General features: G+C 40.3%; 1 protein-coding gene across 3 annotated transcripts in view; it reads left to right on the forward strand.

Moving 5' to 3' along the window:
- Nucleotides 1-26,881, forward strand: part of MAP3K7CL (MAP3K7 C-terminal like) — an 80,479-nt gene that overhangs the window by 21,432 nt on the left and 32,166 nt on the right. Inside the window, exons 1-3 of one of the 3 annotated variants that reach the window (XM_086675812.1) lie at nucleotides 19,934-20,296; nucleotides 20,802-20,855; nucleotides 22,345-22,453. In XM_086675812.1, the coding sequence (XP_086531938.1) occupies nucleotides 20,820-20,855; nucleotides 22,345-22,453 (145 nt within the window). In that variant the 5' untranslated portion in view covers nucleotides 19,934-20,296; nucleotides 20,802-20,819. Of the gene's footprint in view, nucleotides 1-2,569; nucleotides 2,578-19,933; nucleotides 20,297-20,801; nucleotides 20,856-22,344; nucleotides 22,454-26,881 lie in introns of those variants that run through there. The other 2 variants (XM_025913348.2, XM_086675815.1) reach the window with 2 other exon arrangements.

Below are 26,881 nucleotides of genomic sequence, written 5' to 3' on the forward strand. Positions count from 1 at the left end.
CTAACCATTTTCTTTCAAAATTCTGTATTTTCCTTTCATGATTCTATTTATAGTTTTGCCTTGTGCCTTAAGATATTTATTTCCTTAGATATTTTACACCACTCTTTTGAATATCAACATGGCCTTCCTTTCCTCCAGCTCATCTCATGAAATGTTAGTTGGAAAATTATAATTTTTAGCTTCAACCTGTTTTTGTTTTTTCTTTTCTTTTAGAGAGGGAGAGAGAGCTCAAGCGGGACAGAGGGGCAGAGGCAGAGAGAGACAGAGAGAGAGAGAGAATCTTAAGCAGGCTCCCTGCTCAGCACAGAGCCTGATGCTGGGCTCAATCCCACGACCCTGAGATCATGACTTGAGCTGAAATCAAAAGTTGGACCCTCAACTGATTGAGGCATCCAGGCACCCCACCAACCTGTTTTTGGACCTGAATTGGGATTTCATTTTTTTCTCTTGGTATTCTCCTCCACCTCTATTTCTCTTGGCATGTGCTAAATTGGAACAATCTGATTGCTCTCTCCCTCTGAACCTCTTTATATGTGTGTCTGTATTTCTTTGCCCACTCACTGTGGGGTAGTTCTGCCCACTGGGGCCTCCAAATGGTGACAGCCAAATGTCCTGGGAAGGTAGAATAGACACAGGCAGGTTGCTAACTCATTGCTGAGACACCTGGAGGGAAAGTCTCTCTTCCTTTTCTCTTAGGCGTTCCCACCTTCCAGGTTGGGGAGGGCTTACCTCACTGTTTCGAGGGATAAGGAGACCATTCCTTGTGGCTCCATAGATCCCTGCAGTGCTGATTCCCAGGTCCTCTCCCAACCCATGGGAGAGAAAGCCTGTACCAGTTTCTCTCCTCTGCAACTTGCACAGAGCCCAAAGACTTTCTTATATCCAGTTGTTCATTATGTGGCATTTGTGCCATGACGGGAGACAAATGGGTTGGAGTTGGTTGTGGAGGAGAAGGGAGTATTGGTTACAGACTCCCTGAAAAGAGCCTTCAAATATAAAAATGTTGATAAACAAAGTAGAGTCTGTAGCCTCTTGGCAGTGAGAGGGTAGAGGTGGAATATTTATAGATTCTGGTTTAAAGTGAGTCTTTCAACATGGCGGGGATTGATGGGATTGGGCAAAGTTTGTTATAGAATAGTTCAGAACTGGTGGACAAACTGAAAATGAAAGCTGTAATAAAGCATAAAGAATCATTTGATGAGTCTGGATGAGGGCTGTACTGTTCCGAGAGGTAGTTATTTACTCTAATGAGGCCCAATGAGTCGTCTAGGTGTTTGGATAAATGAATTTTAGGGAACTTCCTGAGACACTCAACTTCTTTACACTTCATCTTTCAAGTTTCCTGGAACAGTAATGTGACATTGATGTAGACAATGACCTGTGTGGATGCGGATGGTTTTTGTGTTCAGGGGTCTGGGTCAGGCACCATCTTTCCAAGCTCCCCTGCTGCCAACTATGGCCTTCACAGGTGCATCCTCAACTTTGCTCTTTTAGGGTCAGTGCTTCTGACTTTTGGTTGCACATGGAACAATGATGTCACTGAAAGGAATTCCAGGAGAGACAGGTTATCTGATAACAGCCAAATGCAGATTGTATTTGGGGACAGGGAAGCCTCTTTGGGAATCTTGACCTGGCCCTTGGTAGTTCTGAGAAGGGAGACAGAGGTTGGGCGACCTCCTAAGAAGACTGTTGTAGGCCAGTTGACTAAATATTACAAGGTGTAGAGACCCTGTTGACCAATCAGAAAATCACAATAGTCAAAGAACTATGGGACCCTGTTGCCCTTACATAATCCAATCATCAAACATGCAGTTTTATCAGAGAACTCGAACATGCTTTAAGACCATTCATTTCATGGTTCTGGTCGGCACTGGGCAAGGGCATTTAGCAATAAGAAGTGTGCAGGGTTTCAAACAGCAGTTTCCAGGGGTCTCTTTGGATTCACCATTTCTGTTCAAATCTGGGTGGCCTTTTTTGTTGACCTATATTTCAAAGTTACTTTTGCAAATAATAAAACAAGAGTTTTATTCTGATTAAAAAAAATCAAACATAGAATGCAGACAGAAAACTAAATAACAGCAAATAATCATCATAATAAAAACAATAAGAACTCTCAGAGTTTAGGTGGTATGGACCAGGCCCCAGATTAATGGGGAATGTCTGCAGTCCATACCCTTGAGCTCATAGATTTTAGTCAAAGTGAAACACCCACAGTTACCTTAGATAGAAGACGGGGATAGGAGGGGGTTGGCAGGAAACTCAGCCAAAGGAGGCCAGATGCTTCTCCCCACAGGACACTCGACCTTTGACTCAGAGTCCTCAGGAAATCATGACCCTTTTCTTGAGTATTTGATCCTCAGCTGATGCAAACCTTTTATTTATGTTTGCCCATTGGACAACGGGGCAGTTGGTCTGTCTTCACGTCTATAAAAGGCAGCACAGAGTGCTTCCTTTGATGTGTTCCGCCTCTGTTGTGGCATCGCCATTGCTGGCTAACTTGGTCTTTCCCATGTAGGGCTCTGGATCCCACTCCTAAAAGCTCTAATTTGGGGATCAGAGCCCGAAATAGCCCCAAAGGTATCCTGTTTAGCTTGTCATTTAAATAGCTAAGCCCCTGCCATGACCATTTCAAACCCTCTCGCCTTTCATTTAGCTAAGCAGTTCTTTTTTCAAATTCAGCTTGTTTGTGAATGCAACATCTCTTTTTCTTTTTCCATTGCAATTCTGCATCTATAAAAAGCCTTGATTGAGGGAGGGAAGAGTGAAATCAACATTCCTCTTAGTAAAGGACCTAAGTTAGAATTATAGAACTAGCTAGGAACTGAGCGCAATGGCTTCCAGTGTCTCCCCCGGTGAGTTCAGCATGTGAATCCCAGCTCCAGTGAGGACTAGCTGTTTCACCTTGGGCAAGTTACTTAACACCTCTTTGCCTCAGTTCCCGCATCTGTAAAATGGGAGTGGTAACCTCATCGACATGACCGGTTACATAATTCGCAGAGTCCCTTGTTCAAATTTCAGTGAAATGAAAATGCTGGGCCTCTAGTTCCAATTTCAAGATAGCGACGGCAGAGCATTAAACCAAGCATGGGGTCCTTCTGAGCACGGAACCCTGTGTCACTGCAGGAAGCTGGCCCTGATCCTAAGATTGTTGTGAAGATAAAATGAATCATTGTTCTTGAAACTCTTAAAGTAGCGTTTGGCATATATACCATCTATGTAAATATTAGATGTGAAAAATGACAGCTGAGTGATCTGGGAACTGAAGAGGTTGTCACTACTTCATGGAAACAGTAGGTTGGTGGTAAATCGAGGCTCAGGCTCTGTCTGCCCAATTGCCTCCTTCATAGTTTATTTACATAATATGCTCGATGCTTTTTTTCAGCGAAAGTCATTCATTCAATCAGCATTTTAGAATCCTTTAATGTTCCATGCACAGTGGGAGATTGTAGCAGTACGTCATTCGTGAGTTTTGTTTTTTACTTACAGTGCATAGCACTCTAGGCTAGACCTCAGTTATACTAACTGTCATTGGTTGGGCCTTGGGATTCTTACCTTATTAAGCTTTATCAATTTAGAAGAGTCAAGTAAACAACATTGGGATCTTGTCCTCAAAATATAAACAGAACTTAGAAGTGTAAATTATTTTAAAAATATAAATGTAAATATAAATGGTGGGTCAGTCTCTTCGTGGGTTCAACCAGAGGATGATTTAGATGATTTAAAAGAAATCTAGTTCCAGCGTTAGTGATGTAATCACATGTGCTCCAGATTTGTTAATGCTCATGTAGACACAACTGCAAAGACCTAGTTAAAATTACTCTGTTTTGCTCTTAATGTGTCCTTAAAGAAAATTATTAAAAACATCTCAGATCAATGGCAGATAAAATTTTCTTAAAATCTTGTCTAAAGACCCTAAGTAGAATACAAAATACTGTTCATTCTATATTCTCATGAATCTTCATTTACTCCTTTTCTTGGTAAAGGGAATATAATTCAGATTCATGTGAGTTTCAGAATCTAAATTTGGAAATGGAATCCTAAAAGCATGTTAATAAGGCTTTGCAAAGAGTTCTTTAAAAATTGACTACACCCATCTAGGGAGCACTGAGTAATGTATAGAATTGTTGAATCACTACATTGTACGCTTGAAACTAATAATTGATATTGTATGTCAACTAGACATCAATAATAAATTAAAAAGTTTGAATATATATATATATATACATATGTAATTTTAGCATGCAAAGTATGAAGTAGCTACAGTTAGTTCAGAGGACTTTTTAAAGCAATAAACTTTTTTGGGAGGTGTCTGTGTGGCTCAGAAGGTTAAGCATCCGACTCTTGATTTTGGCTCAGGTCATGTTATCATTATTCATGAGTTCAAGCCCCATGCCGGGCTCTGCACTGGCAGCAGGGAGCCTGCTTGGGATTCTTTCTCTTTCTCTGCCCCTCCCCTGCTTGCATGCTCTCTCTGTCTCTGTCTCTCTCTCAAAATAAATAAATAAACATTAAAAAAATTAACAAAAGAGCAATAAGCTTTTTTAATGTTCAGGAATGTTTTCCTGATAAATAACTTCCATTTTCATGGAACTCAGGCCATAAAAGGCTCTGTACTACCGACTTGTCTAATTTGAATTATTTGGACTAATTTGGCAACCTGTGAAATATCACTTTGGTTCTTGTCTTGGTCATGCTCACTTTGAGTAAGGCTTTTTGTTCATGATGCAAACTCTTATCACAAACACAAATGCATTTGTGAACTCTGTCGTAACTACTGGTAGGTTTCTTATATTTAATATATAATCAAATCTCAAAGGAGATCATCTCCTGTTTTTCATTAGGATTTTTCAGTTCCAGGAACATGTCGGTTTCTATTTGTAGACTCTTCTAGGAAATTTTCTTCATTCTCATGTAGCTGGAACAATGATGAGAAGCTGTCGCTTCTCTGATGGACTTAACAATGCTATTTCTGCATGTCATTGGAGAGGCTAGGCCGCCATTCGTTTGTGGCTAATACTGTAATTCTTAAGACGTATTTTTAAGAAGTGGATGGAGATATCTGAAACTCCATTTTCGTTTGAATGCTATCACTGCTTAAGCACACACAGAAGTGTCAGCAAAGTGCTGTTTGTGTTGGGCGACTTCTATGAATTGAAAGCAGCTAAGCTAAAAAAAGGGAAATTGACAGGTGTCTCATTAGGCTGTAGCTATTAGTCATTTTTGTATCTGCACAAGTAGTTGACGCTCCACTTCTAAACAAGGATTGTGCATTTGCATGTTTTCAGGAAGAAGTCCTGCTGGGTGATTCTAATACACTATTTTGGGATGTGATGGCTTAATTTGAAAAATGTTTTGATGAACAAAACATGATCTCTTCCTTGTCACTTTCCTCCGGTTTCACAGTATAATCAGGGACTGAATGGATTTTGCTGGGGTATGAAATATCTGATGACTAAATGGGCTTGGCAGTAAAATTCGGGGTGGTGTTGGTAACTGGCTTCAACAGGAAAAAGAAGAGGGATTATCTTCATTCTGTTCTTTTCTTGACAGTTGCTGTAAAATGTATTTTTGGTTTATTACAAACCAGTTGACCCTTTACTAGTCAAAACTGGGGAAGGAATCCTGAGGATAATTATTTGTTTCATTTTTGGGGGCTGCTCTCTCTCCTAAAATGAACGGTTTGGAGTTATAAGAACTTTAGAGAGCCTAAAATTTAAATCTCTCCTTTCCGGATGAGGAAAACTGTATCCCAGGGATGTGCAGTAACCATCTCGATGTGGCTAAGTGAGTGGGAGGCGGAACCAAGATGAAAAGGTTACTGAAACACTCTGTTGACTCCTCTTTCCTTTATTCTTGCCTTGGTGACTTTTTCCACAAAAAGGCAAATTGCTGAGCCGTATCCCACTCTCATCCTTACCTTACTTCCAAGTCATTTTACTTTCCTCCCACCTCTGACAACATGAATCTACATGAGCCGATAATCAAATGGAAAAGTTTGAGTTGGCGATTTGATTAATTAAATACCACCACCACCATTAACAACATTTTTCCATACCAGCAGCTTCCCCTTTAGATGAATCCTACAGCTTTCCGTGTCATTGGCCTTTGTGATACCACTCAGGAATAGTGTCATACTCCAAACCGACCGTACCCATTGGGTAATCTCTGTTGTCTCCTCACAAGCACCTTTCAGTTCAGACTCACTACTTTTTTAATTAATTAATTAATTAATTTATTTATTCTTTAAATGTTTATTTATTTTTGAGAGAGAGAGAGAGAGAGAGAGAGAGAGAGAGAGAATCCGAAGCAGGCTCCGTGCTGACAGCAGAGAGCCCGAAGTGGGAACTCATGAAACTGTGAGATCATGACCTGAGCCAAAGTCGGACGCCTAACTGACTGAGTCGACCAAGTGCCCCCTCACTACTTTTTGACATCCTCAAAATACACATGTCCAGAAATACTGGTTGACAGTAGTGGTGGTATTTAATTAATCAAGAACTGGATTTTCCTGAATGTTTCCTAGGGAAATAGAGAGAATGATTTCATCACATACTGCCCCCCAAAACATACACTGTCCCTTGGGAATCTCATGTTTCTCTTCTTGGCATCCTGTTTTTGGTCCCTTTCTTCACTTCCTCTTTCTCACACAGCTTTTTCAATTCGCTTTGTTTTCTGGAGCCCCTCAGCTCTGGCCTAAAGAGTGAATGGTAATCCACCGAATCCTTGGAGGGTGTGTTCCAAGACCCTCGGTGGAGACCTGAAGCCACGGACAGTACCGAATCCTATGTATGCTATGCTTTTTTCCTATACCTATGATAAAGCTAAATTTATAATTTGGCACAGTAAGAGATGAACGACAATAACTAGTAATAAAATAGAACAATTATAATAGCATGCTGTAATAAAAGTTATGTGAATGTTGTCTCTCTCTCTCACGATATCTCATCGTACTGCACTTACCCATCTTGTGATGATGACAAAATGCCCATGTGATGAGACGAGGTGAAGTGAATGACACAGGCATTGGGACGTAGCGTTAGGCTACTATTGACTCGCTGATGATATATGTCAAAAGGAAGATCATCTGCTTCTGGACCATGGTTGCCTGGGGGGTTAACAGAAACCAAAGAAAGCAAAAGTGGTGATAAGTTGGGGAACTACTCTATGCCGCTCAGCAAAACAAAGGCCCCTGGTGAACAATGATCTGGTATGTTCTTTATGCACGACTTTAAGGGCAGGGGTGCCTCAATTCATTTGGTCCTAGCTGTGGGTTTTTGGTTACTGATTCTTCACAGCAACAGATCTAAAGTTAAGAGGTTATCTTGGATTCAGGTCTGGCAGTAGACAAAACTGGAGATGCTGGCAGAGTCAACTGATATCTCTTAATTTTTCTCCTAATACCCCTGGCTTCTCTGGGTGCCATCCCCACTAGACACTTGTAGCCCAGATTCGATTTAGTCCCAGAAATATTTATTGAGCTCCTGCTATGAACCAGGCACCGTGCATGTGCCTTTGCACTAGTGGTTTAATGCGGGAAGGGAACAAAGGTGTAAAGAGAACAAAACCACAAGGTGCTGCTGAGTGCTTTAGCTTAGTCCCTTTAGCTTTAGCAAAGGGACAAACGGCTCTGGGAATAGTGAGCTTGAATGGCTGCACAGAGGAGGTGACAGCAGAAATGGCCTTGATCTGCAAAGGCACAACGTTGGTACCAAGGCTATGCTTTTTTTCCCTTGTTCTCTTAATGTTTATTTATTTTTAACAGAGAGAGAGAGAGAGAGAGAAAGAGAGAGAGAGCGCGCGCACGAGCGTGAGCGGGGGGAGGGGCAGAGAAAGAGGAAGACACAGAATCCAAAGCAGGCTCCAGGCTCCGAACTGTCAGTGCAGAGCCTGACGCAGGGCTGGAACTCATGAGCTGTGAGATCATGACCTGAGCGAAGTCAACCGCCCAAGGGACTGAGCCACCCAGGCGCCCCTGTGGCTGTTTCAGGACACTAATGTCTCAGTGTGGCCCCCTTGTGGTGGTGGGGAGAGGTACATGAGATGAACACAGGCAAAGAGGCCAAATTGGGAAGGTCTTTGAATGCTGAATGTTATCTTCTAGGCAAGGCTCAGTCCACAAATGGAAACTTAGACATTTTTATCAAAGTTTGACATGCTTGTACACTGAAAAGTCAAGTAGTTCTCCAAGGCTTGTTGCAAACCCCTCCAGCAGCCCTCCTTCCCTTCCTCTCCATTCAGAGGTACCCACTGTCTAGAATGATGTTGGTCTTTACCTCCCCATTCCTATTGTGTTTGCATTACAGTTTCTTGCATTTTTTGGTCTCTGCCATAATCTGCTGGCTTCCCACCATGGAGGATGAGGATTTGGCTCTTTTCTCTCTGCACCCTGATGCCATCATGCACACAAGCACCCTTCCTATACCGCCTCTTTCCAACAGCAGGATTTTAGTTAAATATTCATTATTTACATTATTAAGGTCATGTAAATGCTAGTCACAGAAGAGGCAAATAGTCAACTACAGTTACTTTTACTTTGCTACAGACTGCCTCTTGAGTTCACTTTCTTGTTAGTTTGCTTTTTCTTTTCATGTATTGTCACTAATTCAACCCTAAATGTCTTTGACCTTCTGCCAACGGTATAAATCTCTTCTCATATAGTCCCAACAAAGTCTAACCATTTCCTATTCCTAAGGAGCCATTCCTGTGGGCTTTGGACCTGCCACTGTGGGGACTGGAGACAGCCCTCTTCTTCTTGCACGTAGAAGATAATTTAAATCTTTACTGTCATCCTGAAAGTATTTTACTCTCTCTTGTGTCTCCTGTATCCAAGGCTTCCTCTTTTCTGGTTTACCCCAGTAGCTTTCTGGGAAAAGCGCACGGGATATAAATTATTTTTTTATGATCTTGAGCCTCAGTCTTGATTGATATTTTGGTCAGATATGAAATTCTAGGTTAGAAAGAATTCTTTCTTTAGAATATTTAAGACTAGCTCCATTTCCTTGTGGTTTTCAGTGTTGTTACTGAGAGCTCCAAAAACACTTCTGACCACTGATTCTTTTTTTTTTTCCTCCGCTTACAAGGATTATAATCTATTTTGATTCTCAACTTTCCCTGCTAAAGTTTGATTCAGGCCTCTTCCACCTACTTTCCAGCCTTGCAAAATTTTGTTCCTCTTGTGTCTTTTCCTATTTTCCCCATCCTTGTGGATTTATACCTAAAAGCAAAAACAAAACCAATAAAAAGAAAAACCAATGACAACAACAAAACTTTATATCATTTTCGTAGGGCTTTAGAAATAGAAAATGTTTAAGCTGTCATCTTTACCTAAAGTCCCTTTCGAGGTAGGGGTGTGGATCTTGGTTAGTAGGGCTTGAAGTTCATGGGTGTTGTTGGAGAGATAGTCTAGAAAATCATGCATGCCCTCTGGGGCACACTAACACCATGAGATGACCAGTAGCTCTGTACGATGATGCTGTCACACTGTGAGTTGGTGGTGGGGTAATAATGGAAGACATTCCTACACTGGCTCAGCCAGAAACATCCTCTGTACTGAGACAGGGAATCACATACATATATGGATAATAAATGTATCTCTAACTCAACTTCCCTTTAGCCACATTCCCACCGTAGCTCATTTCCACTCAACCCTAGAGGAAGTGTGACAGAGGGGAAGTTGGATTAGTAAGACGTGGAAATCTCAACCAGCGCAGTTAAATGATCTCACTTTTGCAGATTCTACAAAGACATATGACTATGTGAACCCATTGTAAGGGCCCCTTCCAGGTTCTTGGAAGGAGTTTATGGGAGTCAGGGTTCCCAAAAGCTGCCTCTGTTCAACGGATGTTTTTCACCAGAGTATGATAGTGATTCACACTTTTCTTTTTCTTTTTTTTTAATTACTTTTTTAATGTTTATTTACTTTTCAGAGAGAGAGGCAGAGTGTGAGCGGGGGAGGGGCAGAGAGAGAGGGAGACACAGAATCTGAAGCAGGCTCCAGCTAAAGCTGACAGCACAGAGCCTGACACGGTACTCGAACTCATGAACTACGAGATTATGACCTGAGATGAAGCCAGACGCTTAATGGACTGAGCCACCCAGGAGCCCGCTTCCCTCCTCTTAAAAAAAAATTTTTTTTAATGTTTCTTTATTGTTGACAGACAGAGGGACAGAGCATGAGCGGGGGAGGGGCAGAGAGAGAGGGAGACACAGAATCCACAGCAGGCTCCAGGCTCTGAGCTGTCAGCACAGAGCCCGACTCAGGTCTGGAACTCACAGACTGCGAGATCATGACCTGAGCCTAAGTTGGCTGCTCAACCAACTGAGCCACCCAGGAGCCTCAGGCCCCCCTCCTCTTTTTAAAGGAAGGTGAACAAAGGTGACTGTGTGCAGATGAGCTAGAGGAGAGTCAAGGTAGGAGTTTCAGTGACTGAGTCACCACCTGGATGTTGTGAAACATATCTGGGAAGAAATCACCCAATTTGGTGATCAGTTCTGCATGCAGAAGTGAGGGAAAGGAAGTCCTGTGTGAGAAGGATCAGTGAGATTAGAAATTTCTCCTGCCTCACCTCTTTCTTTCAAAATTTAAATGTTCTAAATCCCTACCTTATAAGAGTCCTAGTCTGCTTTCAAAAGTACTATTTGGTTGGTATATCTGTACTCCCATATGAATTAGAGCTCATAAAGAGGATGATGCTCCTGGAACAGGTGTGAACTTTTAGTGCTTATCTCCTTACTTTTTGTTCTTCCGTTCAAAAGCATACCCTTCTTTTCGTGGGCCTCAGTTTCCCCGGGAAGGAGATAAAGATCCTAGTCTAGTCTAATATTCTGTGTTTCTCTGAATGCTAATGATGGAGGTTTCTTATTGATTCCTTGCAGAAGAAATAACTCATTTAATTCATTGGATGAGCTGAACAGATTTGTATCTATTGGTATTGTTAATGAGCTAATACTTTGTATATTCCAAGACTTTGCATTTCTCCTTCATAAAGGATTGGCTTTTTGAGACTTCCAGTCTGGTAATGGGAAAAGGCATCTCCTACAAAGGCAACTTTAGCCATATACCTTGAACAGAATTTTGGTTTGTAGACGAAGTGATTTATTTTGGCAAAAAAAAAAAAAAAAAAAATTAGTCTAGTACTTTATTAGCTCCAGAACTTTGAGCAAATTACTAAAACTTTTTGAGTCCCAATTTGTTCCTCTGTAGAACAGAAATGACAGTAGGTATCTTAAACAAGTGTTTTGAGCATTAAATGATGTCATGTGTATGAAAAGAACCTAGCTGAGTGTCTGGAATATAGTTATTGCCCCATCAAGGTCATTTTCACCAACATCTTGAAATCCGAGTGCCTTTTGGGACACTAACATATCCTACTTCCAAAAGTATTAGCATAGGATTTTTAAGCAGCCTTTGCTTTCCTTTCCTTTTTTCCCTTCCTCCCTCTTTCTTTCTTTCCTTCCTTTATTTTGCGGTATATCCAACATCAATTTATCAGTTTGGGTAATAATTTCTTCTCTACCCAACTTTCTGGGTGGGCCTGTGATGCTGGCCTCAACTGTCCAAATACTCTACTCCTTGTCGGTCTACAGTGATGGATATAGCCAATGACTTGGCCAATGACTATTGTGCCCAAGTATTCTGAGGAAAAGATACTCTCTTTTGACTGAGTTTTTAAATTTTTTTTTTTCAACGTTTATTTATTTTTGGGACAGAGAGAGACAGAGCATGAACGGGGGAGGAGCAGAGAGAGAGGGAGACACAGAATCGGAAACAGGCTCCAGGCTCTGAGCCATCAGCCCAGAGCCCGATGCGGGGCTCGAACTCACGGACCGCGAGATCGTGACCTGGCTGAAGTCGGACGCTTAACCGACTGCGCCACCCAGGCGCCCCTTGACTGAGTTTTTAAAGCTGATAGGATGTGAGTTTAGAAAGCTGATGCCCCCTCAGGGGCAGACTCCATCTGAAAATGGAATTAACACAAGAGAAAGATGGCCCAGGAGGTGAAGAGAGACAGATTCTTGATGTCTCTGTGCCTTTGGATAAATCCACTTCTTAAATGAGAAGGTCCCTGGTTTTCCTAGTTATATGAGCCAATAAATGCCTTTTGTTATTTGAGCCAATATTAAATTGGATTTTGACTCTTACATCCGAAAGAATCCTGCCTAATTTAAAGTTAAAACTGCTTTTTTCTTTCCCCTTAATAACACAAGAGGTTGGACTGGCATTTGGTCCACTCTCCCAGTTGGAGGCTTTCAAAGTAAAGACATACACCAAGAAGACAGACAACCACAAACATTAATGAACCATACAGCTCAGTGTCAGGGATTTTTAGTAATAGTTCAATGAGTCTGTTTAATTAGTAATTGTTAATAAATTCAGTAAAGACCTTAAAACAAGCTCGTTTGAGAAATGTCAGAAAGGCATTCAGGATATATCAGTTTAGCCCTTCTAATTTTAACAGGCTGTGTTCACGGGCTAATATGGTACAAAAGAAACAGCAAGTTGTGGTTACAAACAAAAGGAGACCAATGTTTGCAGACACCAGATGCTCAGCACATTCTTCATCATGTGTACTTATTGCGTGAAGGGCAAGGATGTCATGGGCAACAATCAGGCATGAGTGGTCACAGAGGACCAATGTCATGGGCAACAATCAGGCAGGTCACACAGGAAGAGTCCATAAGCAACCAGTCATTTGGAGCATTGTGGATGGGAGGAACCCTGATGAATCATACCCCACAGAATGAGTACTATATTCAAGCTGTGTGTACTCTCTTATTTCCAGGAAAGCATTCTGTCACACTAAATTGATGTGGTTAAACTCTATTCTAACTTTGCTTTATTTGTATTTAATTTGTAAACTTGTTTTTATAAGTGCTTCATCAATTTGGTTTTAATAAGAGTTTCATAAGAAGCTTACCCATAGTTTTATGCTTGTACTTAAGTAACATTTTATCAAAATGATCTAAGTCACTATCGGAGAATATTTTTTTCTTTTAAAAGGATGGTATTCACATTGAGTTCTGTGCTGACCCTGCAGAGCCTGCTTGGGATTCTCTCTCTCTCTTTCTCTCTCTCTCTCTCTGTCTCTCTCTCTCTCTGTCTCTCTCTCCCTGCACCTCCTCTGTTTGCACTCTCTCTGTCTCTCTAAAAATAAATAAATAAATAAATAAATACTAAAAAAATTAATAAAAAAAGAATAGTATTGACTACCTATGAAGTCCTTCCTCCCCTCTCCCCCACCAAAAAAAAAAAGTAATAATAATCAATCAATAAATCAATCAAACCTGAATCTGATCAAGTTTCTGGATCCAACTGTCAATTTACAGGGAATCTGTAGCAAAGGGAATCATGTTTAAGAATTGTGGGAGCTCAATGGTTTTCTAAAATAAATAAATTACCAAAAAATGAATCGGAGGTGATATCTATAGATTTAAAAAATGTAAAAAAAATAGCAACCACTCATATATTTGGACATTGTTTAGGTCTTGATTAAAAATAAAAAAAATGAGGGGTGCCTGGGTGGTTTAGTTGGTTGAGCCTCTGACTCTTAAAATTGGCTAAGGTTATGATCCCAGGATTGTGGGGTCAAGCCCTGCATCGGGGTTCTCTCTCTCTCTTCCTCTGCCTCTCGCTACTGCTCACGCTTTCTCTCTCTCTCAAAAAATTAAAAAAAATATATATTAAAAAATGGACTGAAAAAATAAGACACTTGTGAGGAAATTGGGGATTTGAGTGCTATCTGGATGTTTAATGATGTCAGGCAATTGTGGGGGCTGTTGTTTGGTATGATAGCACTATTCTATGTGTTAGAGAAGGGAGTATTCTTGTCCTTTGGGGTAGATAGTGGGATGTTTATAGCTGACAAGAAGTTCATGTTTTCCTTAGACTACTATTAAAATGTTGAAATACATCTAACTGTACTGTAGTAACAAGTTTTAAAACTTGGTTTTATTAGTTCTAGATTATTCTTGGGAAAGATGGAAATATTGAAATAGAAGATAAATTTCCCATAGTCAAGAATATTAAAGAAAAGTTCATTCTTCTTCCAGAGACTGATGTCTAAGTTATTACAGAAATGGGGACACATATGTCAAATCTAGTCAACTATAAACATATAGTACAAAACCATTAAAATTCTATATAAGTGAAGTTATAAAGGATACACACACACACACACACACACACACACACGCACATTTTTCCAGTTTGGGAAACTCTGAGTTATCCCATGCTTGACGTTGGTTAATTCCGTACAGGAAGGGTCTTAAAACTATAAACATCAGGAAAAACTGGCCCCTTATCTGTTTTGGTGTAGCTTATAAGCTAAGAATGGATTTTATATTTTTAAATAGCTGACAAATATCAAAAGGGGACAAACTTCCAGTTTTAAAATAAATAAGTCCTCGAATGTAATTTACAGTACAGTGACTATAGTTAATAATACTGTATTGTATATTTGAAAGTTGCTAAGAGAGTAGATTTTAAAAGTTTTCATCACAAGAGAAAGAATCGGTAACTATGTATGGTGAAGATATTAACCAGATTTATTATAGTGATCACTTCATAATATGTACAAATAGCAAATCATTTTGATGCACACCTGAAACTAATATGGTGTTAGGGGTCAATTGTATCTCAAAGAACCTTAAGAAATACCAAAAGGAGAATATTATTTGGTGATACATATTGTCACCAAATTGTATGATACACTAATGTCAGCACCTATAAATACAGTTTTACTGGGATACAGCTGTGCTTATTTATTTACAGTTTTGTAAATAAAGTTTTATTGGAGTCCATCCATCAGTTTGCATATTGTCTATTGTCACTTTCGACAACAGAGATGGCAGAGGTGAGTCATTGTTACAGACATGAATGTCCTGCCATGCCTAAAATCTTTACTCTCTGGCTCTTTACAGAAAAAGTTTGTCAACCCCTGCTCTGATGACAAAACTGAGGCTGGGGATGTGAAGTGTCTAGTGTAAACTTGCATGGAATCACAATTCAAATCTAGGTCTTCTAACTCTAGATACTCTTTGGGTATGGTTTCCCCTATGTTTTTGCCCCCTCGAAATAATAATTTCTGCTTACACCGTGGTTATTATCTTCCTAGCATTGTTGTAAGTACTTATATTAAGTCTTTAAATAATCAAAATATTCTATGACATATGTACCATATTTGGGGAAACTGAGGCACGGATTAGTTAAGTAACTTTACTGGAGTCCCATATCAGAATGGGACAGAGCCAGGCTAGGGACCCAGGAAGCCTGGCTCTTAAATTCTGTACACTATTCTGTCTCTCCCAGTGGGGGAACCAAAAGGCCCAGGAAGGACCCATTGAATGGTTTTGTGATTCTAATCTACTCATCCCTCTCTTGAGCTTAGTGATATAAAGTTGATCATTCTGCTATCTTAAGCCTGAATTCTCCTCCCACCCACAATACAGTTGACCTTGAACAACACAAGTTTGAACTGTGCAAATCCAATTATGTGCAGATTTTTTCCAATACGGTACTGTAAATGTATTTCTTCTTCCTAATGATTTTGAGATTTTCTTTTCACTAGCTTACTTTATTGAAAGGATAGAGTATATAATACATACAGCATATGAAGTGTGTGTTACTCAACTGTTTATGTTAACAGTAAGGCTTCACTCAAGAGTAGGCTATTAGTAGTTAAGAATTTTTGGAAATCAAGTTACATGTGTATGGTTGACTGTCAGTGAGGGTGTTGGTGCCCTTAACCCCCACATTGTTCAAGAGTCAACTATCTCATGACAGTGAAATAATCAGTCTTCCCTTACAACAATTCTCTAAACACTGCGCATAGGCATTAGTATTTCTTATTTAAATCTACAAAACCCTGGGCCCATCTCAGCCCTACTGAGTCACTGCCATGACAGAGCCTGGGAGTAGATATTTTTAAAAGGCATGAACCCCGTAATGAGGAAAATTTGGGAAATGCTAGCCTAGAACATATTAAATCTTCCTCAAATGAGGGATGCCTGGCTGGCTCAATTGGAAGACCATGGAATTCAATTTTGCGGTCATGAGTTTGAGCCCCACATTGGGTGTAACGATTACAATCAATCAATCAATCAATCAATCAATCAATCAATCAATCTTCCTCAAATACTTATTGAATTTTATCAAGAAATTCAGACCACAGTAATTGTGACAAGGTCTACACCATGAGCCTCTGTGCATATTATACACCATAATTCAGAAATAAGTCTAGGTTTCATTATTTGAAAAGCTCCTTGAATGCTGTTAAAAATAACTTCTCATGGGGCACCTGGGTGGCTCAGTCAGTTAATCATGGGACTCTTGATTTTTGTTCAGGTCACGATCTCAGGGTTCAGTTAGTGAAATTAAGCCCCCCGTCAGGCTTATGCTGACAGCGCGGAGCCTGCTTGGCTTTCTCTGCCCCTTCCTCTGCTGTTGCGTGTGCACTGTCTCAAAAGAAATACACTTAAAGAAATAAATTTTCACATAACAACAAAATACATTTATTGCTGAGAAGAAGAAAATAAAGATTATACATAGTGCTTCTACCCAGAGACATACTGTTAATCTGCTAATATTTTGATGTGTACTCACAATCCTTTTTTGATTGAATTAGTACAATTCTATTGAACTCTTAAAATACCATGTAGTTATTTTGGGTTACAGTTGTGGGAAGGGATTTCACTTGGGTTTCAGATTTGTTCTCTCCTGGAAGTGTTTACATAAAGAGCCAAGAAATACACTGTTGCTCCTATGGGAACAGAAGAGCTAGTGAATATTAATTGCTGTTTAAAACCTTGAATTTATATGATGAAACTTGGACAGAGCACATTTAGAGTATTTGGATTTATTCTTTTTGTTGCTTTCTTGTTGCTGTGAAATTATCCTTTAATAAAATCCTTTTCTTTACAGCTCTTTGCCAACTGGGCATCCACCAGACCACTGCTGATACCATCTTTGATGTTGTGAGGATGGAGCCATCGACACTGAAGCCCACACACTGGGAAGTCCCCAGGATTGCTTTAACTGATGCTGGAGAATTCTCTGCACAAAGGCCTATGCTGCATCCGTCAGGTGCTTCTGAAAATATCATCAAAGATGATAGTTCCAGGACTAAAAAAAAAGATGATGGTTTCATTGTATTTAATGTGTAACTGTCCCTTTCTGTCTCTGGGTGGTTCCAGAGTTTTGATGGCCGAGGCAGAGGAGGCAGGTGCCACCTCATTTGGGGGTCTTCCCATTCTGAAGGATCAATTTCACTGGAACCCAGATGATTCCTGTTGCTGATTCCCTTGGAAAGGTTGATGTCACCACCAGGTTTTCTCTAGGGGCACTTAGCGGTTGATTTGGGATCCAGTGATGATGTGGTACCCCCTTCCCTATCATCACAGATAGAATGAACAACTTGGATTTCCTTGGGGTGTGGTGATAAATATGGCTGGTGTCAGATGAATCTGGATGCCAGACCATTGAAGAAAGTTTCACTTCTGTCTTCTCCGAGGCAGAAGTTGAGAGTCAGACATTGTTAATGAACTAATTCAGTTTGGATATTTCATACGGAGTGCATCTGGTGTAGTGGAAATAGCATGAACCTCCAATTAGAAAACCCAGATACGATCTGGGTTCTTTATTCCATACGTATCATTTACCCCTTAAGCCTGCTACTTAGATTGTCTGAGTCTCAGTTTGCTCACCTATAGGGATGACAATATTGACCACGATTGTGTTACAGGATTACAGGGAAGATAAAGATAAGGTAGTGGATAAGATCTCTTGATAAATTAGAATGCATTATGGAAAGTGATATTTACCATAAAATAACAGCAAAACAGTAATAATTCCTGAAAAGGTCTGCAGTTGCGAAATGCAAATAGGTTTACAGGTGAATGCTCTAATCATCTGAATCTGTGCCATTTATTGCTGTGAATATCCTAACAAATTAGCCTTTTATTCATGAGATCAAGGGAAACTGCTAAGTCTTAGTTATTTAACCTTCTTTGAGCAGCTTCAGGTTTACAGGAAAGAAAAATTTCAAAGCAGAATTCCCATATGCCCTCCCAATGCTTCTTCCCTGTTTATTTCTCCGAGTATCAGCATCTTGCCTTAGTGTGGTACATTTGTCACAATCATTGAGCCAATATATATATTATTAACTAAAGTCCATAGTTTAGGTTAGGGTTCACTCTGGGTGTTGTACATTTTGTGGATTCTGACAAATGTATACTGACCTGTATTCACCATGATAGTATCATTCAGAACAGTTTCGCTGCCTTAAACATCCCACCTGTTTGACCCTCTCTGCCTCTCTCCTGAATCTCTGGCATCTACAGACCTTTTTTACTGTCTTCCTAATTTTGCCTTTTCCAGAATGTCTCATTGTTGGAATCAGGCAGTCTGTAGCTTTTTCAAATTGGCTTCTTTCACTTAATAATATATGCTTAAGAGGCACCTGAGTGGCTCAGTAGTTTGAACATCTGTCTCTTGATTTCAGCTCAGGTCACAATCTCACAGTTCGTGAGTTCCAGCCCCGGGTCTGGCTCTGTGCTAACAGCACAGAGCCTGCTTGGGATTCTCTGTCTCTCTCTCTCTCTGCCCTTTCCTGCTCATGCTTTCTCTTTCTCTCAAAAATAAATAAATAGGGGCGCCTGGGTGGCTCAGTCGGTTAAGCGTCCGACTTCGGCTCAGGTCATGATCTCACGGTCCGTGAGTTCGAGCCCCGCATCGGGCTCTGTGCTGACGGCTCAGAGCCTGAAGTCTGCTTCGGATTCTGTGTTTCCCCCTCTCTCTGCCCCTCCCCCATTCATGCTCTGTCTCTGTCTGTCTCAAAAATAAATAAACATTTAAAAAAATAAATAAATAAACATTAAAAAATGTAATGTACACGTAAGGTTTTTTTCCCATGTCTTTTTGTTTTAAGTGATCATTTCTTTTTATCACTGAATAACATTCTACTGTCTGGATGTACCGCAGTTTGTACTTTCCAAAGGACATGTTGTTTCCTCCAAGCTCTGGCAATTATGAATAAAGCTGCCGTAGATACGCGGGTGTTAAGTTTTTGTGTGGATGGAAGTTTTCAGCGACTTTAGGTAAATACCAAGGAGTGTGATTACTGGATCATATGGTAAGAGTTCATTTAGTTTTGTAAGAAAGTGCCAAATTGTCTTCCAAAGTGGCTGAGCCATTTTGCATCCTTGTCAGTACTGGGTGTTGTCAGTGTTTTGGTTTTGACCATTCTAATATGTGTGCAGTGGTAACTCACAGTTGTTTTAATTTGTAATTCTCTAATAATATATGGTGCTCAGCAGCTTCTCATTTGCTTATTTGCCATCTTTGGTGAGGTGTCTGCTCAGATCTTTTGCCCATTTTTTACATTGGATTTATTTTCCTATTGTTTAAAGAGGTCTTCTTATATTTTGGATACTAGTTCTTTTTCTGGTACTTATTTTGCAAAGGCTGTTCTTCCCATCTATGGCTTGTCTTTGCATCCTCTTAATACTTATTTTTCTTTAATTGTTTAACCTCAACATCACCACCCAACTCTCTCAAAGTACTACTGACCTTCAGGTTTATTAGCTATTAAAAAGGTTGCACAGTTCTAATGCTCCATTCCTTCTCCCCATTGACTGGTTTGGCGGTCAAGTGCACTTGTAGATGGGATCAAGTCATCAAGCCCATCAGTGGCTCCATCTCAAACCTCACGTTCTTAACCGGGATCGTTGCTGCTATCATCTGAGAGTTAGCTTGCGGTCTGTCCAAGTTGGCTGGGTCTTGCTGAGCTGATTGGAGCTGCCGACATTTTTGCTGACTGGAGTCATGCTATCTTTGCCAGTTTGCTGGAATAGACACAGACACCGATTGGGTCACGCTGAAGACATTCCTGTCTTGTGAAGCAAGTCTGTTTGTATTTTAGGTTTGCCAGGACTAATGAATTAAAACATTTGGACTCTCCACAACTTGCTGTTTATCAATGCCTCTGACAGGAGGAGGGTTTTCTTTTGCACTTGCTTTTTCTAGAAGCATGACAACATCCTGGCTGTTGGAGAGGCAAGGAAAGGAGAGAGGGGTTGTGGAGGGAAGCGGAACAGGAGGCCCGTGGGACGCGGGGGTCTGGGGGAGAGCAGGTAGCAGTGAGCTGCCCTGACAGCTGTCACTGCTCCTCAGATTGTCAGTGGTTGCTATGCAGCAGGTGCAGCCTGCCCTCTTACTAGGTCTTCACTCCACAAAGGCAACGACCGGCCAAGGCAGCGGCTGGCCCTGGATTACACAAGTGCAGACACTCAACTAAGTGAGGTAAGGCAACAGGTGTGAAAACCGAACTAAATGCTCGGGGCACCGGCCACTGAACCAAAGCTCTGTTACAGCCGAGAGGAGGAATCAGTGGTCCATCTCCCCAGGCGGTGTGATGAAAAGGCAAGTTGCTTTAGGGGCTCTCCTGGCCGACACCGTGGGGAACTCAAAATCTACCCCACTTGGCTGTTGTCATCCTTCCTGAGGCAGACAGATGTTCTTGGTTGTGTGGAGGGGAGGGGCTCTAATGAGCGGTGTTTATCAATTTCATTTCCCGGCACGAGAAACCTAGAGGCAAATTTTCACCTTTTGTGCTCTGTTTCTTGGTGCAGGAAAGCGTTGGGAAATGTAGCCAAAAGAGGTGTGCTTTTCATCCCTAGATGCTAGGATAAAATGGGTTGGTGACGGTATAGTGCATAACAATAAGGCTTTTTCTTTTAGCTGCAACTTGAAGGGGCTTTTTATTGTTTGTTTTGTCAAATTTGAGACAGTCTGTTCTATTCCCTAGGAACAGGTGGCTAACAAGATGGTTGATTCTAAGCAGAGGAGACTACACAGAAATGTATGTCAGAGCTAAGATAAAACAAATCCTGAGTCAAGTAACAGCAATTTCATATTACCCTTTTCTTACATTGAATGTTTCACGTGATTACTCTTTTCTAACTTAAAACGACACGACTCGGAGTGCTTTATGGTTCACTGCTATTTGTAGTTTTAAATGAATGGGCCGAATATCATTCTAACTGGGTGATAAACAGCTGTGGGTTTTTCTCCAAAGCTGTACTAGGTGTTTAATATAAGCTTGTTCTCTTTCCATGTACGGGGTAGGATGATTCCATATGTATGTATGTCTAAATATACGTGTGTGCGTATATAAATATACATATGCATTCGTGTCTGCTCTATAAATAAGCGTAAAAACAAAATTCACTGTCCTAGACACTATTTTTAGATATAGAAAAGTTATGGGAAAGAGTCAGAAACCTTGCTATGAGAAAATGTCCTGGTAAACATTTCCCAGAAGCTCGCTCAGGATGGCAGAAGAGATGATTTATATTTTGCCATTTTTAGAGACGTTTTCCTTAAAATATCACTCAGTTTTTTCCTTAAAATATCACTCAGTTTTTTCCTTAAAATATCACTCGGTACTCATGTACTGCTTACATGACAAGGAAAGCAGAGAGTTTAGGGAAGCATGATTAAAAATAGAAAAGTTGCACATATGTATTCAAATAATGAAGATATATGTATAACAATATCTTTTCCTTAGTCCCATTGAACAAAAATTATCAAATATCTTGGTTAAAATGTATTTGTGCTAAGTTCTATTATTATACCAAGGAAATATTCATGTATTTTTGCCCATCCTAACTCATCTGTAGGATGTTTTCCCATTCATTCTATCTTTATTAATTAAATGATAATTTAACACGTACATCAATAGAATGTTTTTAAGTTCTGTCTTTTACTTGTATCATACGTTGCTAAGATGTACAATCTGAGAAGTGTTTCATATATTTACATGTAGTTAATTAGATATTCAAAGCCCATAATGTTCATAATATAACTGTAAGATATTTAAAAATAGTCTTGGTGTTCTTGAAATGGTTCTGTGATACTCATTCTTTACCACTCAATAATTCAGGTCCGATTTAGGCATTTGAGTGTGAAAAGCTAATCTAATATGAAGCTGTCTGATGCCCTCTTAGGACTTCTTCATCCCCCTCAATCAAAATAAAACATTATATCAGACCTTGAAGGGCTAGGGTTGGACCGGTCAGTGTGAAGGGATACTAAAAAAGCGAGGTGGGTGGAGATTTTGCTCTATCTTGTATATTTTATTCTAGGTGTGTATTTCCAAAACAATTCTTCTATAAGCCAGAAAAAGAATTTTACATGGGACAGGTAAATACTTTCCATGCAGGGGAGGAAAGCTAGGGACTAGGAGTATCTTCAAAATAAGACAGTAATGCTTACTAACTTTCCAAGTTCCTCTGAATATTTGAAGGACGACTTGGGTAAATGACAACGGCTCTCTTTTGTCCTTACAGCTGGAAGACCCAGGGGAAGGCCAAGGCTCAGGTGCCCACATGATCAGCACAGCCAGGGTACCTGCAGATAAGCCAGTACGCATCGCCTTCAGCCTCGATAATGCCTCAGGTACGCTCTGCCCCCAGGGAAAGGGTCACCTCTTAACCATCATCTTTTCCTGTTCCACAAAGCGTGTTTAAACATGCATGCCTGGCATGACCTAATGATGGGGCGTGTGATTTTTCATCATGTCTTGTTCGAGTGTGGCCTCCAGAAATGCCTCTGGTGATGCTTCCCCCATTTCCAGTCCTCTGGTTGTTTTAGCACATTCCTTCTTCCTTTTTACTTTCCCCACTTTCTTTTATTATCAAATACATGGAGCTATAACCACTTCTAACGATTCCAACGTATGTCATTGTTGAAACTGTGTGAGGAAACATTTATAGAAGTGCTGGCAGTTGGTTAGGTAATATAAAAATATCACTGTCCTGGTTCCAGCAGCATTTCCTGGAGCCCAAGTTCCAAATGCTGGTTTCCCACTGGTGCTCCCCCACTTCCGGCTGAATCAACAGATTTCAGCCAGAGGGATGAATGGGACAGGTGAGACAGACCCTCTCGAAACAGTAAGGTCTGAGGTGAGGCTGCCATACTTAGAGCCCTTTGTCATGGCTCCCCTCAGTGGCCTCTTAACACACATACTGAATTACACCACCTATCATGGAGACCTCAGGTGGTGTGAGGTCACAGATGCGAGGAAGGGAATGCTTGGATCTCTTTCACTGGCGTAAGCCTTCTCTCTTAGTCTGTTATCTGTTAAAATCACGTAATCATGTGCTCAGACAACATTAGCATTTATACTTTGGGTCTTTTGAGGGCTGATTCTGTTAATCAATCAATCAATCAATCAATCAATCAGTCAATCATCTATTCTTCTTCCTACAGTGCCACTGTAGGAGTAGTATTTTAAAATGTAATAATTGGAAACGACCAAGTTTATCCCTAAAAGAATGGAAAGTAAGGATCTGGGCTCTCTGAAGTCTGACATTACACAGCCAGTTACTCTATCAAGTAATTATGGTGGTAGGACATATGTGGCTCCATTTTCCTGGACTGTGCAGCCCCCCGTGGAGGATATGTTCCAGAGTAAGGAGAAGTGAAGCCTTGACTCTTCATCATCTGTTCTTTTGACCCTCTTCCCATGGTCTGCTGTTGTCCTATATCTCCACTCAGGGGTTGCCTTCAAGCGCAGGGGTAAAGGGAAATTCTCCCAATAGGCAAACCACTCTATCCCAACAAAGAAATGATAGTTAACATTAATTGCATTCCTCTTTTGTATTAGGCATTCACATGTATTATTTCGAATCTTTAAAATAACCATGCAACAGGGGCACTTGGGTGGCTCAGTCGGTTGAGTGTCCGACTTCGGCTCAGGTCATGATCTCACAGTTTGTGAGTTTGAGCCCTGCATCGGGCTCTGTGCTGACAGCTTAGAGCCTGGGGCCTGCTTTGAATTCTGTGTCTCCCTCTCTCTGCTCCTCCCCTGCTGATGCTCTGTCTCTCTCTCTCTCCTTCAAAAATAAATAAAAACATTAAAAAAATATAAAATAACCATGCAACATAGGGGTGGCTGGCTGGCTGAATCAGTAGAGCACAAGACTCTTGATCTGGGGGTTATGAGTTCGAGCCCCACTTTTGGTATAGAGATTTATTTATTTATTTATTCCTCAAATAAATAAATAAATCTTAAAAAAAAATAACCATGCAATGTAGGCATTAGAATTGCCAATTTACAGAAAGAGAACTTGAGGTCCAGAGACCACACTGTTAGTAGGTAACAGAGTTCTGATTTAAACTCAGGTCTCTAGATTTATGAATCTGAACTCTATGTTATATCACTTCTCTGAAAAGGAAAAGAAAAGTCCCTCCTGCTTTTATGCATTTCATAAGTGCAAGATTTTGAGGAATAGTTCATGCTTGAGTGGCTAGCTCTCAAGACCTCCAAATCCAGGGAGAAAGAAGTATAATTTTCTTCCCTGTGACTGTGTCCCAGAACAAGTCTTATTATAGCCAACAGCCTTACAAAGAAAGTTTTAGTGTATGAACTTGTTTTGTCCAAGCAATATTATTGTATCATAATTTTGGACGAGACAAATAAATGTACCATTTCCTCATCTTTATTTTAACAGAATTTAATTTATGTACAGAAAAGAGCCATGGAGAGGTGGATCTTGATATTTGGGCTGCGTGAATAGACTCTTCCTTGAAGTACAAGACATACAGCTTGTAATTAATTTGCCACCATCCTTTATTGGCCCCTGACTGGGAGCTCTTGCATGTTTTGTATCAGTCAATTTAGATTGATCTGTTCCAGTCTTTCAAATGTCCCAGGAATGCCCACTTTTGAAATTCATGGGTTTTTTTTGAGATGGTAGCTTCAAAAAGGGGTTGTCATTTATTTCCAGTAGTGCCACAAAAAGATGCCTAGGAAGATTTATAAAGAAATTGCTAAAATTAAAATTTTTTTCCCCTTATGATCTATGTGTCCTCGTATCTCTAAAAAGGCATCCAACTAGAGAATCCAGGGCAGGAATGGGTTTCTGTGTTTCTCAGCTTTTCTCAGAATAATCATCTGAGAGCCCTCATCAAAAATACATGTTCCCAGGCCCTAGTCCTGTATATTCGCATTTATGCAGTAGGTACAGATGGAGGCCCAGGAATCTGTATTTTTGCATGCACATGAACTTGTGAGTGTACAGAAAGATGCTTTGCAGATATTTGGAGACACTCCCTCTGAATTCTTGAAGAAGGAGCATGTGGAGTGTCACAGTGAGTAACACTTGCCATCACACACACTGTGCATGCCTTTTGAATTCCAGTGCATTCTAGACCACACATTTAGGGGGAAATAAAGGAAAACATCCTAGACTTCCATTGTAAATGGGGGAGCTAAGGTGGAATTTTGGGAAGCATCTCCATATTCATGGATTTATTGCTGAGGGGTATGCAGAGTCCATGAGAAAAGAGACATCTTTGCCTGTTAATATTAATTTATTCATTCTTGGGTGCCTAATACAGTTATATTAAGTTACATTAAACTTCTTGCATGTTTTTGTATATTTTGCATTTTTCTGAGATGTGTTGGTGTAGAGGTTTGTCCTTAACCTCTGGAGTCTTTGGACTCCAGGCTAAGGCTTTGGAGTCAGGAAGATGTGGTTTCTAGACCCGTCTCCATCACTATTTCTTTGATCTTGGTGAAGTCACTCAATTTTGCTGAACTTCAGTTTCCCACAAGGGGTATATAGTGATAATTCACACATTTATTGTAAGAATTAAATAACACTATATAGGTAAAACATTTAGCATAGTGCTTGATACAAATTATGTACTCAACTGGTCCTTGTATCTATGATAATTGATTCTGGAGTATTAAGGAAAATATAAACCATTTAAGCAATTTTATGTCCCACCTATATCTCCCACATCTACTTAATGTCAAGGTAGGGTTTATAGCATAAATGACCTGAGATTATTTAGGGACTAGTTATCCAATTGGTGGATTGTGGGCATCCCTGCCTCTCCTTTTATCAATGAGCTGAACTTAGTTTCTGTGCTTCCAGCAACCTTCCAAAGGTGGGTGAGATGTGCAAAAGAGGAGTGTTGCATGATCCTTCCTATGGGTTTCATAAGGCAAAGAGATTTGGGGAAAAATCTGTGTCACCAAGAGCAGATGAGAACAGCTTCTTGGGAGATGTGATAGTCTGCCAGGTCTTGAAGATGGGTAGGGTATTGAAAAGCAGTGTAGCATTTCTGGGTACCAGGTATAAAAAAATGGGGGCGACACAACTTTTAGCAATTCTTCTTTTTCCTGCCAAACAGAAAAGCTGAGCAAAACCTAAGAGTCAGGAAGAGCATGATATATTCAAGGAATAGTAAAATTCTTGTCAACTGGAGCAGAAGTCTGAATGGAGGGAGAGTAGCATACCATTTAAATGAACCCTGCTTTGAGCCTTACATTGAATATCTGTTTACATAGCCATAGATTAAAGTTGACAATATAATCCTGAAAGTTCAACAACACAGTTTGCATTTGATCAGAAACAATCAAGTGTCAAAAGTTCTTGAGCAAGGGAGTGATAGGATAAAAATGGTAAATGTTCCATTGGTGGCATAGTCTGGAATATGTAGAGATGAAAAAATGGATGAAGCTTTTTATAATGGTACAGAGACTGGGTACCTGGATCAGATACCAGAATGAGATGACTGAATTCAGAGAACACTATGAAGGAAGTGTTGAAAGGACTTGGTGAGAGAGGGAGGCAAACCATAAAAGACTCTTAGATACAGAGAACAACCTGAGGGCTGCTGGAGGAGTGTTGGGTGGGGAATGGGCTAAATGGGTGATGGGCATTAAAGAAGGCACTTGTTGGGATGAGCACTGGGTGTTATATGTAAGTGATGAATCACTAAATTCTACTCCTGAAATCATTATTACACTGTATGTTAATTAACCTGGATTTAAATAAAATTAGAAAATTTAAAAAAAAAAAAAAAAAAAGA

The sequence above is a fragment of the Puma concolor genome, chromosome C2 (genome assembly GCF_028749965.1).
Source record: "Puma concolor isolate L17-30 chromosome C2, mPumCon1.1.hap2, whole genome shotgun sequence".
NCBI classification, from domain to species: Eukaryota; Metazoa; Chordata; class Mammalia; order Carnivora; family Felidae; genus Puma; species Puma concolor.